Source organism: Chelon labrosus (genome assembly GCF_963514085.1).
Source record: "Chelon labrosus genome assembly, chromosome: 17".
NCBI lineage: Eukaryota > Metazoa > Chordata > Actinopteri > Mugiliformes > Mugilidae > Chelon > Chelon labrosus.
The window spans coordinates 24,031,278-24,045,570 of record NC_140350.1 but is presented as its reverse complement, the minus strand read 5'-3'; the positions used below and the strand labels follow the sequence as shown (position 1 = coordinate 24,045,570).

General features: G+C 41.8%; 1 protein-coding gene across 4 annotated transcripts in view; it reads right to left on the bottom strand.

Annotated features, from left to right (window-relative positions):
• Positions 1-8,157: 8,157 nt before the first annotated feature.
• klf8 (Kruppel like factor 8) overlaps positions 8,158-14,293 on the bottom strand; it is a 74,411-nt gene continuing 68,275 nt past the window's right edge. For all 4 annotated transcript variants that reach the window (XM_084564742.1, XM_084564744.1, XM_084564743.1 and 1 more), the window contains one exon: positions 8,158-13,842. In XM_084564742.1, the coding sequence (XP_084420868.1) occupies positions 13,661-13,842 (182 nt within the window). In that variant the 3' untranslated portion in view covers positions 8,158-13,660. The remainder of the gene's footprint in view (positions 13,843-14,293) is intronic.

Sequence of the window (14,293 nt, the reverse complement as noted above, 5' to 3'; positions counted from 1 at the left end):
GATTTGACCCTTCTCAAACAGACTAACATCTTTTCCACGACCACAGGATGTGTCTTTAGACATGGTTGTTGAAGAAATGAGAAGCTACTCATTGCATCAGTTGGGGTTAAATAACTTGTTGTCAGCTGAAAGATAATCACCCATGCAGTAATTATCCAATAGGAGGCTCCTACCTATTTGACTAGTTAAATCCAGGTGGAGACTTTATTTTTGGCCAGACAGTGTATAATACTGTTCAATGAGATCTGCTGCAGCACAGTCTTCTCTTTCCTCTCGATGTGTCGTGCAGCCGTTAGACGTAGAGTTCAGTCTTTAAGCACAGTTTCTAATGGCTGAACACTCACTTGCCAGTTCATTAGGGACAGTAGTGAAATTATAATAGCAACAGTGCTGCAGTAAACCTTAACTTCATGAAGGTTACAGCATTCTGAATTTGTTTAAAATAACTCAGAAAGCAATCAAGGACCACGGCACAACAATCAACAATGACACTTTACAAGTTGAATGGAAAGAGATGCAGGTCTCTGCTCCTTAGCATTAGCCAGGTGGTGGCTCACCAAGCGAATTGGCTGAAGTGTAGGGTAGAAGGATAAAGGGATGAGGAGCTGGTGGACGTGAGGAGGAGGCTCTTGGGGGGGTTGGGTAAGAGGACGGGTAGAGTTTTTTTTTTTTATATAGCCTTTATTTAACCAGGTTTATCCCACTGAGATCAAAGATCTCTTTTACAGGGGTTGACGTGGCCAAGTGTGGCAGCAGCACAGTTTCAACAAGAATAAACACGACAACACAACATAAAATCAGAGTTGCGTAACATGGAAACGCTCAGGAGGAGACGGTGTTCTTTCTGCATTTCAAGCTTAAAAGAGAAAATACGTAGCAATCATGCCAAGAAGGGGATGAATCTCAGAGCCTCATGGTGCACGCTATGCAGCATATGAAGACAGTGAGGAGAGGGATTCAGGTAGAACACATCACCATGAACTGAACATCATAGCCGTCATCTGGTGCAGGGCATTCTCTGCAGGTTTCTATTAGAATGCATCGGATGGAGGATGGATGGATCCCAGTGACCAATAGACACAGGGGTCAAAAGTTAGCATTTCTGTTTTGCAGTGGAGAAAAACAAATCTGCGACTCAGGTCCAGCAGCAAAGAAAACAGTCTCCATTATAACGAAACCAAATAACACAACATGATCAGTAAAGCATATAGCAGCTTCTCTGTTGCCAAGCATATTGCTAAACTACTATTGGGTTGATGAGTTGTTGCATATTTTTAACATGCCCGTTGCCAGGGACTTCAAGCTGGTAACAGCACTGCTGCAGATTGTTCCCTGCAGGTACCCAGATGACTCACATGTTTATCTACAATCGGTGCCTTTTCCATTTGCTGCTCAGGTACATTTTCTTTGGCTTCGCCCTGCTGAACATTCACCTGGGGGCCCTGGTGAAGCTGGCTGCTCGACTCGTTTCTTCATTCCAAAGCCGCAGCAGTAAAACTCCTGTTAAAACTTGTCCAGGTGATTCTGCAGCGCCGCTCGCCATGCTCTCTGAAGAGCAACAAACACTGAGGCCTTTACTTTGGCTTGTGCATCTGGCCGGTGGAGGCCGCCTTTAGAGGTTATATAGAAGGGGTGTCAAACATACGGCCCGCGGTTCAAAACCAGCCTCATCTGGTCATGAGTTTGCAAAGTGCAAAAATTACACAAAAGATATTAACTAACTGCATTTTTTTTTTTTTCAATAAAAGTAAAAGCTATTCTTCATTTTTCACTGTTTTGGTAAGAGTTGCAGACGTAACACAACGCTGAGACTCAGAACTAAACTGTAGGTGCCAGCGTATGTGCCAACATTGCACATATTTTTCTTAAGACGTTTCAGGTTGTTCAAGAAATGTTTGGTAAAAGGATAGCTCACTAAAAACAAAGACAGCCCCGGGTTATGGTATCCACTTGTTCAACATCACTGCAGAATGTCTGGTGAATGTGATCCTTTAAAGAGAAAGTTATGGACACATCCACAGCCAGCGCTTGAGGCGTTGCACCTCAAGCAGCAAGCCGTGGTATTGCCACTAAAAAGTTAAACACATTCCTGATATTCTCTGCAATTCGAGCAGTTGTTGTTGCTCCATTTTTTTTTTTAGAGAGATTAGACTTGGACAAACTTTATTGATCCACGAGGGGAATTGCTTGGTTACAGTAGCTTAGTTGCACACAAAAAAACACTCTTAAGAACCACAAGTAAAAGAAAGATTAGATCAAATAAAATAAAATATAAATAAAATCTAGTAAAACTAAAATAATGTAAGCAAAAAATGAACAAGTGTACAAGAAACAAAGATGGAATAATATATATTAAATACATAGGAATGCTAGGAAGGTGCAATAGAGTCCATTAACATGCAGTTATCTGTTACAAGTGAGTTAGGTGAGTAGTTGCACAGCTGGACTGAGAATGGTATGAATGAAGTCCTGTAGCGTTCACTGGTGCAGAATTTGTCTTTGATCCATGCGAATGCACCTGTGCATGAAGGTGCAGCGACCTGTAACTCTAACGTGCAACGTGGCGGTGCATCTCTTCTTAATCAATAAACCAGCAATCTTTTTCTTTTGCTGTCAAAGCACCTGCATGAGAGCGCAGGGCGTCCAGCGGCTCAACATTCAGTCGAACCAATGACTCCTCGCGTTTATCAGATGCACGGTGACCTGACCGAGGTTGCAGGATATCATATGACATGAAAGGCAGAGTGACTCCTGTGAGAGAAAAAGAGACGGACTGGACAAAGACGACCCCGTGTCTGGGCAGTTTCACCTCAACGAGACGTTCTGTGGGGACCCTGCTGTCCCAGCTGCAGGGGGAGTCAAGGGGCGTTATGGATAACTCAGATCACCTGGTTTGACTGGTGCTTCATATGTAAGTGTGTGTTCTCTTTTCTTCTCTTCTCCACTTGTGTTTCCTTCTCTGAGTGCTTTGGTCTACTTAGTTTTAAGTTTAAGTTCCAACACAAGAGCAGCTTCTACTCTCAGTCATGGGAATTTTGTTTTTTGATTTCGTTAAACTCCTGAAGAAATCCACTCTGTTCACATTCTTACATATTTCTTGTAAATCCACAACAATTTTCCAATAATTAAACAGAATTTAATTAAAAACAAATCTCAATTAGAGTTCCCAGCAGCATGTTTCATTTGTCAAAATAAAAGTGAAACAGAAGTAGGATGTCTAAAACCCAACTATTCAGGAAGTACATTAAGGAGCAACTTGTTTCAACAACAGATGAAATTCCTAGCATGACCTTAATAAACATCTGCAACGTGTGAAGAGCCCTTCTGACAACTTAAACAGACGTATCAGACGCTGATCTGGATCAAGATCGCAGCTGTCTGAGTCAAAGTGCATTCAAGGTGACGCCACGTGAACCGCTTGCACATTTGTCAGTGTGGCCGGACCGGTGTCGCCGCATGTGGGCGTTGCTTCAACCGCTTACATTTACAATAATGTTGCAGACAAAGGATGCACGCCGTGCCGTGCCATGCCCAGGTGACATGTGAGAAGATGGAAAAGGGAAACCAGCCAACGGATCTGTCAAAACAACCCGCTACGCCTGCAGACCATGACTTGTCACTGAGACATGCAGGGATCAGCTGAATTGTTCGCTTGGCTCTAGGTGAACAGTTGCTTTGACAAGATCCGCCATAGACCGCAAAGTATTATCATGTTAAAACAACCTGTCTGCAGCACAGAAGTGCCTTACCATTTACAGATGGCAGCCGTGTCTTTCTACACTTTTTGTGTTTTAGCCGCACGGTCCGACACCTTTACGTTTTCAGAAGTGAGGCCTCCGAGAAACGCTATCATCAACAAGCTCAGTTTTTTTTGTGTAAAGTCAATTGCCCTCTAGCAAATACATCTGAAAACATGTCCCGGGATAAGGGGGATGCGTATCAGACAGCCAGCTGGACAGTAAGTTTCTACAAAAACATCCTTTAGTAAATTAGTCCTCTTGATTGTCTCTGGATTCTGGGAAGAAATCCAAAGAAATGTTGAGTAAGATAAGGACAGGATGACGTCTAGGATGTTAGAGAGGTGTGATGGCTTGGTGGACACTGCACGTTACAGATACACGGACAATAATTCTTCAGCTCGATTGAAATAACTCCAACTTTAGGGAAAACTCTGAAATTATTTAAGACTATGACCAAGACGGAGCCACGTTTCTCACATCGCTGACCACAAAGATTCTGGCTTGGTTCATCTTTTTCAAACATGTGGTTGTTTTTCTGCCTCCATGTTAGTGTCAATCCTGGAAACTCATCACCAGATACATGGAGCAAACATGCTCAGAAAGAATGAATTTATTCCATCCAGGGAGAAACTATCAGATCAAGTGTTTACATGGTTATCAGGAGCTAATATTTTCCTACTAAATGGATAATCAAAGGTTTACACCACCGCTCTCAGTCTGATTGAAAATTCCTCGTGATCGGTTGGTTTTGATTCGAATTATAAGTGGATAATTAGTGCCCATGTAAACATAGTGGTGGTGTTCATAAGTGGGAAAGAAAATAGGTTTAAACACACCATAGTACACTACTTGAGTAGCAAAAGCACAAATTCTCCATCTGCATCCACAGTTGATCTGTTTGGCTGCAGTACTTCGGTGTCGTATCAGGCAGATCAACACGTAATGAACCAAGTCTTGATTTGCAGCTGTAGCAAAGGCAATGGAGGAACGTGCACGTGACGCTAAAAGTCTTGTTTCTGGGGATGATATCTCAAGAGTCCGTGTAAACCTGTTGAGAAGTCCTGACTTGCTTTGACGCAAGGTGACAGTACAGATGTGGGCGAGCTTACTTGCCGCAAAAAATAATGAGGGCCGTGATATTTGGTCTCCATGTGAACTGAGGCTTTTAAGTATGATTATTAATTACAGAGTATTACACACAGTCAGTCATCCTGTGGTAAGAAGGAGGCACAGTTTGATAAAGTTATTAGATCTTTAGCTGCAGGACACGAAGAAGGCTTCAGAGAAATAACCCTGCTACACTATCCCATCTTAAGCTGAGCTGTCTGTTCTCAGCAGATGTATTCAGGCCAAGAACATAGATTTCATTACTTTCTACAGTGTCAATTTTAAAAAATCTGAACTTTTCCAAAGAAAAAAAAACATGTCTCCAAACTATCCAGATGGGCTTCGTGACCAAATGGAACCAGGCAGCTACGACGTCAGTGAACTGGAATTCGGCGGCTGATATCGGCGGCGCGCAGGCTGCCAAATCACAAAGCTGAAAGTCTTTGCTCTTTTTTATTGCGTTGATATGGCGAGCGTCTGCCTCACTCTCCATCTGTATGAATCCAGCGACTTGTTTCTGTGCGTTAATGATTGGCCCGATCATGACTCCATGACGCCAATAAACCCATTTAGAGTAAACGGACAGAGAACGACGGAAACAGAGTTCAATTCAAAACCAACACACACGCACAGACAAACAATAAAGAGGTTTTTATTGCTTGGTTTATGCCGTGACCTTCTTATTTATTAACCTAGTTTGATCTCTTTGTTCTCCTTCACTGTTAGCTGTGCACTAATGATATCTAAGTTCAGCTACTTTTACATTCATGTTCATGTAACTTCACCTCAAGGAGTCAATGCTTCTTCTACCTGAGTTTGTCCCGTTCACTGTTAGATCACCCCCTCTAGTGGCAAACACCCCGAATTACAAATGTATTGAGCCATGCTCAGTTTAGTGATCACTGGAGGAATTTAAGCCCATTCCTCAGAACAGAACCACTTCAGCTCTGAGATGTTGGTGGGTTTCCTCACATGAACTGTCCACAGCATTTCTACTGAATTAAGGTCAGGACTTTAACTTTTAACCATTCTGTACACGGGCAGAAATGTTCTTTTATGAGAGCAATGTCTTTGTCCTTGCCACTCTGCCGTCCACACCATGGTTGTTCAGTGTCCTCCTGATGGTGGACTCATGGACATTAATGTCAGCCAACGTAAGAGAGGCCTTCAGCTGTTTAGAAGTTATCCTGAGTTACTCTGTACTCTTATTTTAGTAAATTATTGTCTGAACATCCAGATTTTATTGATGCTGATTCATTCATAAAATTAATAACAGGGGAAAACATCCAAGGCAGTGAATAGTTGGTAAACTAGAGTGGAAATAGTTTGAGGGTTTTTAATTTTTCATCACGCTGAAGGCCATAAGTCTTCTAAACTGCAAAAATCAGGTTTGAGGATGTTGCAATGATCCAGTGCAGTATTCTTATTCTTATGGACCTTATTGCTGTTTTTTTTTTTTGATACTTTTTATTGTTTTGTTTTTAGACACTTTTATTTAAGTACTTGTGCCTTAAGCGTTGCTACCTGAGCCATTTCCAACACTGTAGGCCACGTACGTACACTACATTGCCAAAAGTATTCACTCACCCATCCAAATAATTGAATCCAGGTGTTCCAATCACTTCCATGTCCACAGGTGTATAAAATCAAGCACCGAGGCATGCAGACTGCTTCTACAAACATTTGTGAAAGAATGGGTCGCTCTCAGGAGCTCAGTGAATTCCAGCGTGGTGCTGTGATAGGATGATACCTGTGCAACAAGTCCAGTCGTGAACTTACCTCTCTACTAAATATTCCACAGTCAACTATATAACACTCGAGGGGCGAATAGTGGACTGATTACTCTACCACTACCTAAGTCTGACTCTATGAAGTTGTCAGTATTTTATAGGTCAATTGCGTTTTGGAACACTCTTCCAGGTGAGGTTCGTGAAATTAAGGGAAAGGCTGGTTTTAAAAGAAGATTAAGAATGTATTTGATAGGAATACCGTAATTAGATCATCATCCTACTTGCATGAGGTTGGGTTATGTGATACATGACTGTATATTGTCTTGTTTTGTGTTGATTTGTTTTTTTCATTTTTATATATTTTATGATTACTTGACTGCTTGAGATCATAATGCTTGTAGTGCACTATTAAATATTACTGACTGGACCCCAGGAAGACTAGCTGGCGCCTTGGCGTCAGCTAATGGGGATCCTTTTTAAATAAACAAATAAACTGTCAGTGGTGTTATAACAAGGTGGAAGAGATTGGGAACGACAGCAACTCAGCCACGAAGTGTCAGGCCATGTAAAATGACAGAGCAGGGTCAGGGGATGCTGAGGAGCATAATGAGCAGAGGTCACCAACTTTCTGCAGAGTCAATCTCTACAGACCTCCAAACTTCACGTGGCCTTCAGATTAGCTCAAGAACAGTAGAGAGCTTCATGGAATGGGTTTCCATGGCCAGCAAGTTCGTAAAGGCAGATGAGCAAATACTTTAGGCAATATAGTGTAAATGCACGTAACCTACGTACGTTGCCTATGCCCATGCGAGCCATCTATACTTGTGTGCTTGTCAGTCTGTACAAATGTTTGAATCTCTGAACCTCCTAAGTTAACCAAAACAATCAGTTCGAAAATTGAGGAGATGGAGAAGCAGCTGGAAATACTAAAGCGGAACCACGCTACTACCAAGCAGACCAATCACAGCTCTTGTGGTCTGTGTCGCTGCAACCCATAGTTACATTTCTGGGGAGGTGGATGTCAGGCTACGACGTTAGGGTCTACGTAGGGCAGAGGTTGCGCTAGACTTTTTCGTTGTCGGTCATAATCTATAATCTATTTTTACCCGTCACATTAATTTTTTTAAATGATAAAGACATATTCAATAGCATTTCATTTTCATTAAAGTTTCATTAACTTTAAGTAATTTTTTCAGAACAGTATTGACTTTAAATAGTAACCAATAAAAAAAAAGTTTCAGCTGCCGACATGTCTTGTCCGTACTCGGAACTGGACTGCTAGCGTAAACAGCTCTTAGACGGTACCGTAGGGTTGAAGTGCTTCGGTGGTATGCAAATTCCATTTTGGTAGCCGTTAGCTGCATAGACATATATACATATATATTGTATATATGTCTATGGTTAGCTGAGCTCTGACGTGTGCATCAGTGTAATTGATGTACCAGGAAATCGTGCACCGACAACAGTTCTGTGATGTTTGGAACGCAAACTGCGATGAGAGACAAGAGCCAATTAATAAGGTCACTAAATTGAAATAAAAATCAACTACAAGAAATGACATGGAGACAGCAGGCTTTAAATTGCACCAAAAACATTTTTTATTCTATAAAAGAAGGAGGGGAGGGGGAAAATAATCACAACTGTACAGGGAGAAACTGACTTTTAAACACCATGAGTCACAGTATCAAAAAGCTCACGTTTTCCTCACTGATCTTTACACATTTGTTCTGTACAAATACAAAAAAAAAAGAAAAAAAAGAAAATATTATTAATAATTGTATTATTATAATGATAACTGCATTGCACTGAGTAAATATAGTACTGGCCCATAAGTTACTGCATTCAAGAGAAAATACCTAAAGTCTCGGATTTGAAGTGGTGAGCCGAGGCACTCGCTTCGCAGGCGGACACGGTCGGTGACCTCAGACTTGAACTCTATCCCGGGACGGGTCTCAGCGGGGATAGCTTGTTTTACAGATTCCCGCTTTGAAACGCGAACAGAAGATTTTGAGGAATACTGAAGAAAACAAGCAAACTGGAAAAGAAAGGAAAGGAGGAAAAGAAAAACCACGTACACATGCGTCAGTCTCTCCCGGAGGCCGTCGACGGGCTTCCCTCAGCGAGGCTGTGGAGGTTTTAGCGCGTGCGTCTATAAATACACCGACTGGGCTGATGTGAATGTGCTTGTAAAAACATTGGGCCGATAGAATATTCAGTTTGACATGTGCTCTGTGGGGTAAACAGTCCTGGAATAAACTGGACATTTTAAAGTTTCAGTTCAGTTGTTTTCTCACCAAACCTGCTGTAGTTTTTAAAGTTATCTGTCTCTGTAAATAAATATATTTCGGGTGGACAGGATTTTATTTGTGGCGCTGAAAAAAATAGAGAAAAGAATGACCGTCTTAAGCATTCATTAGACGTCTTTGACCCAAACCAAAGATTTAAAATTACATCGGAAACAGTCTCTCCAGGTCCTCCAGCTTCCTCCCAACATCCAAAGACATGCTGGTTAGGTTCATTGGTGATTCTAAATTGGCCGTAGGTGTGAGTGTCTCTCTGTGTTAGCAGTGTGATAGACTGGAGACCTGTCCAGGGTGGACCCGCCTCTCGCCCCAGTGACAGCTGGGATAGGATCCAGTGAATGAATGAACGCTCCAGTTTTTAGCTCTTTAGAGATGGTAACTAGATGTTCTTCAGTGGTTCTTGGATTATTTGATGCCCAACTGTTCTCAGATTGTCAAGAATAAACTGGAAGCGCCACAAACAAACTCCTGTCTCCTCAACTGCACTGATTGATCTGATGGCTTCAGTAATTAATTCTATTTTGTCTTTTTTGTAAATAAAATGGGGATTTTAGTTTTAGCAAGGGGTCTTGTGACAAAAAATGGTTTTATTTATCTCAAATCACTACAGGAGTTCACATAATCCACCTTAAATACTTTAAAATGTATTTAAAGTAGCACCTGAGTTTTCTCTGTCAGCTCATTTAAATATGTTGGGTTTTTTTTAAACGGGAGAAAATACGTTTTTATTGTCTTATCATTTAATTTTGGAACTTGTTTCTTTGAAATGAAATCTACTCAAACCGACGACGTTTCTTTTGAGTGTGACTGTTTTAAAATCAGGTCCAGTGCTGAAACACGAAAGCCCCGTCGCAATAAACGAATCATTTTTAATGTGATTTTTCTCGACGGGACGGGACAGGAGGGGAGGGCGGGTTCTTTATTTCTTCTTCTTTTATTTATTTTTTGTTAAGGGACCCACCCCACCGTCTCACACACACACTGACATGCTCACCAACGTCACTAGAAGAAAACGAGAAGGCTACTCTCATGCAACACAAGTGTGCACAACACAAGTGGGACCATTTTTTTTTTTTTAAGAAACTACGTAACAAATGTATTAGATTTAAAAACAAACCAAAAAAATAATAAAAATAAAAATAAATGCACATGATGAAACACATTTCATCAAACCAACAGAGGAAGAAGAAGAAAAAAAAGATTTTTTTCACATTATCTAGTCAGTGTTAAAAATAGAAATTCACCCGTTACATTAACTCTGCACTTTTTGATTATATACATTTATGTACATGGATTTCTCTTAATTATTTGTCATTGTCCTTAATGTCTTTATCAACAGTTTACAAAAGAAAGAAAATTGCAATCAAATGCATATACTCTTCTAGAAAGATGTGCTTAGTAACTTCTTTGTTTTTTTTACTTGAAGCAGAGGGGGGGATGTTAAGAGAAATGGGAACATTGCATTGCTCTGCACTGCAAAAAAAAAAAAAAAAAGAATAATAAATAAAAATCCCTCCAAGCGAGGGACTGAATTTAGCCGAGAGTCTCTGAAATGTTTCTCTTGATGGGACAGTTTTCATTGTGTCACACAGTTGTGGACCGGTCCCAAATTCAGTCACTCTGCTAAGATTGGGCTTTTATTTTAAATTTCTCTTTTTCTTTTACAGTTTGCAGACCAAACAACAATCTGTCCATGGCATGCACTCAGCTCACAGGAAGCCGGCACGTCCGTCTCAGTTATCATAATATGAAACGTCAGATGTAGAACACTTTGCTCTCACTTTTTTTTTTTTTTGAAATGACAGACTCCAAATGGCGAACGAGAACAGCGTTTCAGAAGCAGAATGCATTTTGCCATTTATGTTTTTTTAAAGTTAGTGAGGTGACCCGTCAGGGTGATAAAAGCGTGCTCCTCTGATCACAGACTTTTCTCGTCACGGTTTCTGACAGGAGTTTCAGAGGTGGCTTTTGTTCTGCGATCAACAGCGCAGGCTTCTACGCGTCCTGACCTCCGCTTTAAGGTTCTTGTCCCGACGACCTATGCGAGCTGTACGACTACCGGCTAGAGCTCTACTACTGAGTTCAGAACAGCGCTTGGAGCGAGGTCTGCGTTTTTGTTGCATAATCAAGTCCAGCCCAGATCAGGAGCTGAAAACAGCCCACTTAAGACATGGACAGCGTGGGTTAGCGTGCAGGGTCGGGGGGGTCAATTCTGCTCCAAAAGATGCGCTTGAAGCGTGTGCTAATTAGAGCTGGAGGTCAGTAGATATTACAGGAGTTATACCTGTTAGTATTTATATTAATTTTTTTATTATTTTTTTTTGGTTGGGGGATTAGATTTTGTGACTTGAGAGAATTGACCCCCACCCTGGTAGAAATGCTAGTGAGGAGAGCGCTTAGTTTCCCCGTGGTTTAAAACCCGAGACACTGCGGACCCTGACGGCCCGACACAGTGCCTGGTTTCTCCCAGAACCACTGACAGACGATAGAGCCGCTGGGATTCTCAGCGGCGGCCATGTTGGCTCCAAAGTCCTGCTGCTCCATCCCGTTATTTAAACCAGTGCAAATGGCTTTATTCTTTTTTAAATAGTTTGATTTTTGAGAAAAATATGGCTAAGAGTGGCCGACGGGAGACTTTTGAGACATGCTTCCTGCTGCTGCAAAGAAAAAAAAGTGAACTGCTAGATGTGAAAAACAGGATTCTGACCTTTTAAATGTTTTCTCTTTAAATCTGAATCTTCTGTGGCGTTTTAGATCCATATCCGTCAGATCCGACATAAACAGGCACCCTCCTATTCTTTGAAATCCCCAAACAATTAAGATTAATTAGGGAAATTCTCCACAAGTAGCACCTCTCGTTTCTTGGTTTTCAGCTAAAAAAAAAAACTGTTTAGCTGAATAAAGCGGAGCCCTCGCATTCAATCTTCTGTCAGTGGTTCTGGTTTCGCCCTTACAGATTGACTTCAGTTATTAAGGCTCGACGGGCAAGAGGTAAAAGAACGACAAGTGCCCGGAACACACACTCGTAAAAATCTTAAACTCTGATTACGTGTTTTGTCTCAAAACATGCACACTCGTCCACAGACACACACACACACACGTGAACAACACACGCTAAGAACACACACTCAGAAAAAGCTCCCCTATTCCCTGTGCGAGAGTTTGTTTTTTTTAGAGTCCTCAATCTATTTGCTTCTCCTCTGTCTTTTTTCACAGCCTCAGAAAACAACAAAAGGATCTGAAATTCTTCTTTTTTTTTTTCCTTTTTGTTTAGAGCGCCAAACCTGGCAAAGAAGAGAACAAAAATAAAAATGTAGGACAGGACCTAAGGCCTTTGTTTCAAAAAACGACAGCAACAACGACGCATAAAAAGCAAATACTGTTATCGAAGAAGAACCAGAAAAAGTGTGTGCACGCGGGGGAGGGGAGAACACAACCATGTGATTGATACGATGGACACAAATTAATCTTTATAAAGTTCACAGTCTTGTAGCTCCCTGTACCAGGGGATGGGGGAGGGGAGGGTTATATATGAGGGTGTGCAGGATGATCGGAATGAAGACAACTATTCTTTAGATTAGATTAAATTAGCCCCAAATATGTTCGTGAAGGAGGGAGAATAAATTCACTTCAGCTGCTGTGAAGAAAAATCACAACATGCAAGAACACTCACAGACTCATATATGATATGCACGGTTTAGCAAACCCTCGATTCAAATTGGCGATGGCGGAGTTTTCGTTACTGTAAGCCCTTTTCCAAATGGAACCCAAGGAGCCCCAGGAACCTAAAGTGAAGATAGCCCGACTATTTAGCATTTAAAAGCAGTATACAAACACATTGTTTAATATAATGCAGTCTTAAGTAGCTATAAGGAAATTTAAAGAGTTTGTGAACAGCAGGAACTAGTCCTGTGAAGATAGATTTTTACATTATTATTCCAAGTATACTGTCATTTATTATCAGATATTCGTGTTATGGTCGGTCTCCATTTAAGTTCTTGACAAGTACATTAATAAACGCTAATATTGTGCATTAGAGGTCCTGAATTAAACCATAAATTGCCAGTTTTGCCACTGACCCTCAAGTCAACACGATAAGGCTTAGAAGGAAATGGAAAATTCTTTAGTTCCTGAAAAGGTTCTTGGAAATGTTCTTGTGATGGAAAAGGGCTATTTGAGGCAAAAGTCTTGCTTTCGGAAATCCATAAATAAAATCTGGGAGTCACACATGTCCTCCCAAACTCTGGATATGTACAGAATTTACTGTGGAAATTAAAAGCGCAGCTGAAGTGATGCGTCCGCCTTCCACGTTCCTCTTCCTCGTCCCCTCCTCGCCCTCCTCTCCTTTGGATGGATGCATGTATGTGATGGATGGATGAACGTCCCTGCTGCTGGATGTCCTTCAGTTCATCCTCCTCTTTCTGAGGAGTTGACATCTTGTGTGATTGAGGTGGAGGATGGTAGGGGGGAGGACTGTTTCTGGGTGGACGGTGGTGATGACGTTGAAACGCGCACTTTGCAAAGGTCCTTACATCCACCATGCACACACACAAATGCACAGACGCATTCCCGGTTTCATGATAAAGAGGAGGACGAGGAAAAGTCATTTTTATATATATGTGGATTGGGCTTTAAATCCTGCAAAGGCGTGAGGAGGGAGACGGGAAGTAGCAGAGGTTTATGGGAAGTGAGGGGCTCTGGTACAAGATGTGCTGTGAGGGATTTTGAGAAATCGATGGGTCAAGAGGTTGGTGTGATGGGGGAGGGGAGAAGTCAGAGTTCACATCATCACGTGTCGGCGGCGATGCAGGGAGAGGTGGTCAGACCGGGAGAAGGAGCGGTCGCACTCGGTGCAGCGGAAAGGTTTGATTCCTGTGTGCTTGCGGAAGTGTCGGGTCAGCTCGTCGGAGCGAGCGAAGCGCCAAGTGCAGCCTTCCCAGGTACAGTGGTAGGGCTTCTCTCCTGGGAGGACGCAGAAGAGAAGGACAAGAGTTAGGGGAGAAGAGAGGATGGGAGGGAGCAACGGAAGGAGGAGAGGATGGGTGGGGTACTGGAGGGGGAAAAAGTGAACGAATAACTCAGTGATACATTTCCTAAAAGGCTGGTCTCTTCAACCTGTTCCATAAAAAATCTTTCATTGTATGTCAGTCGAATGTCGGAAGAAAATGTAATGTTGTTTGGCCACTGGCTGCTTATTTCCTTATATAGTTTGCACAATTATTCTAAAAATGACAAGGCTGCTCACCTGAACTGATATGCCAATTCATCTGCAGATGTTTTAAAATCTACTCAACCTTGATGCTTTATGATTGGTTTAGTCGAAGCAACGGATTTGTTTGAGATCATGAAAATATTGTTAGCTGAATGAATCAAACTCTACATCTCAACTGAAACCCCCTTACTTTGGTAATCA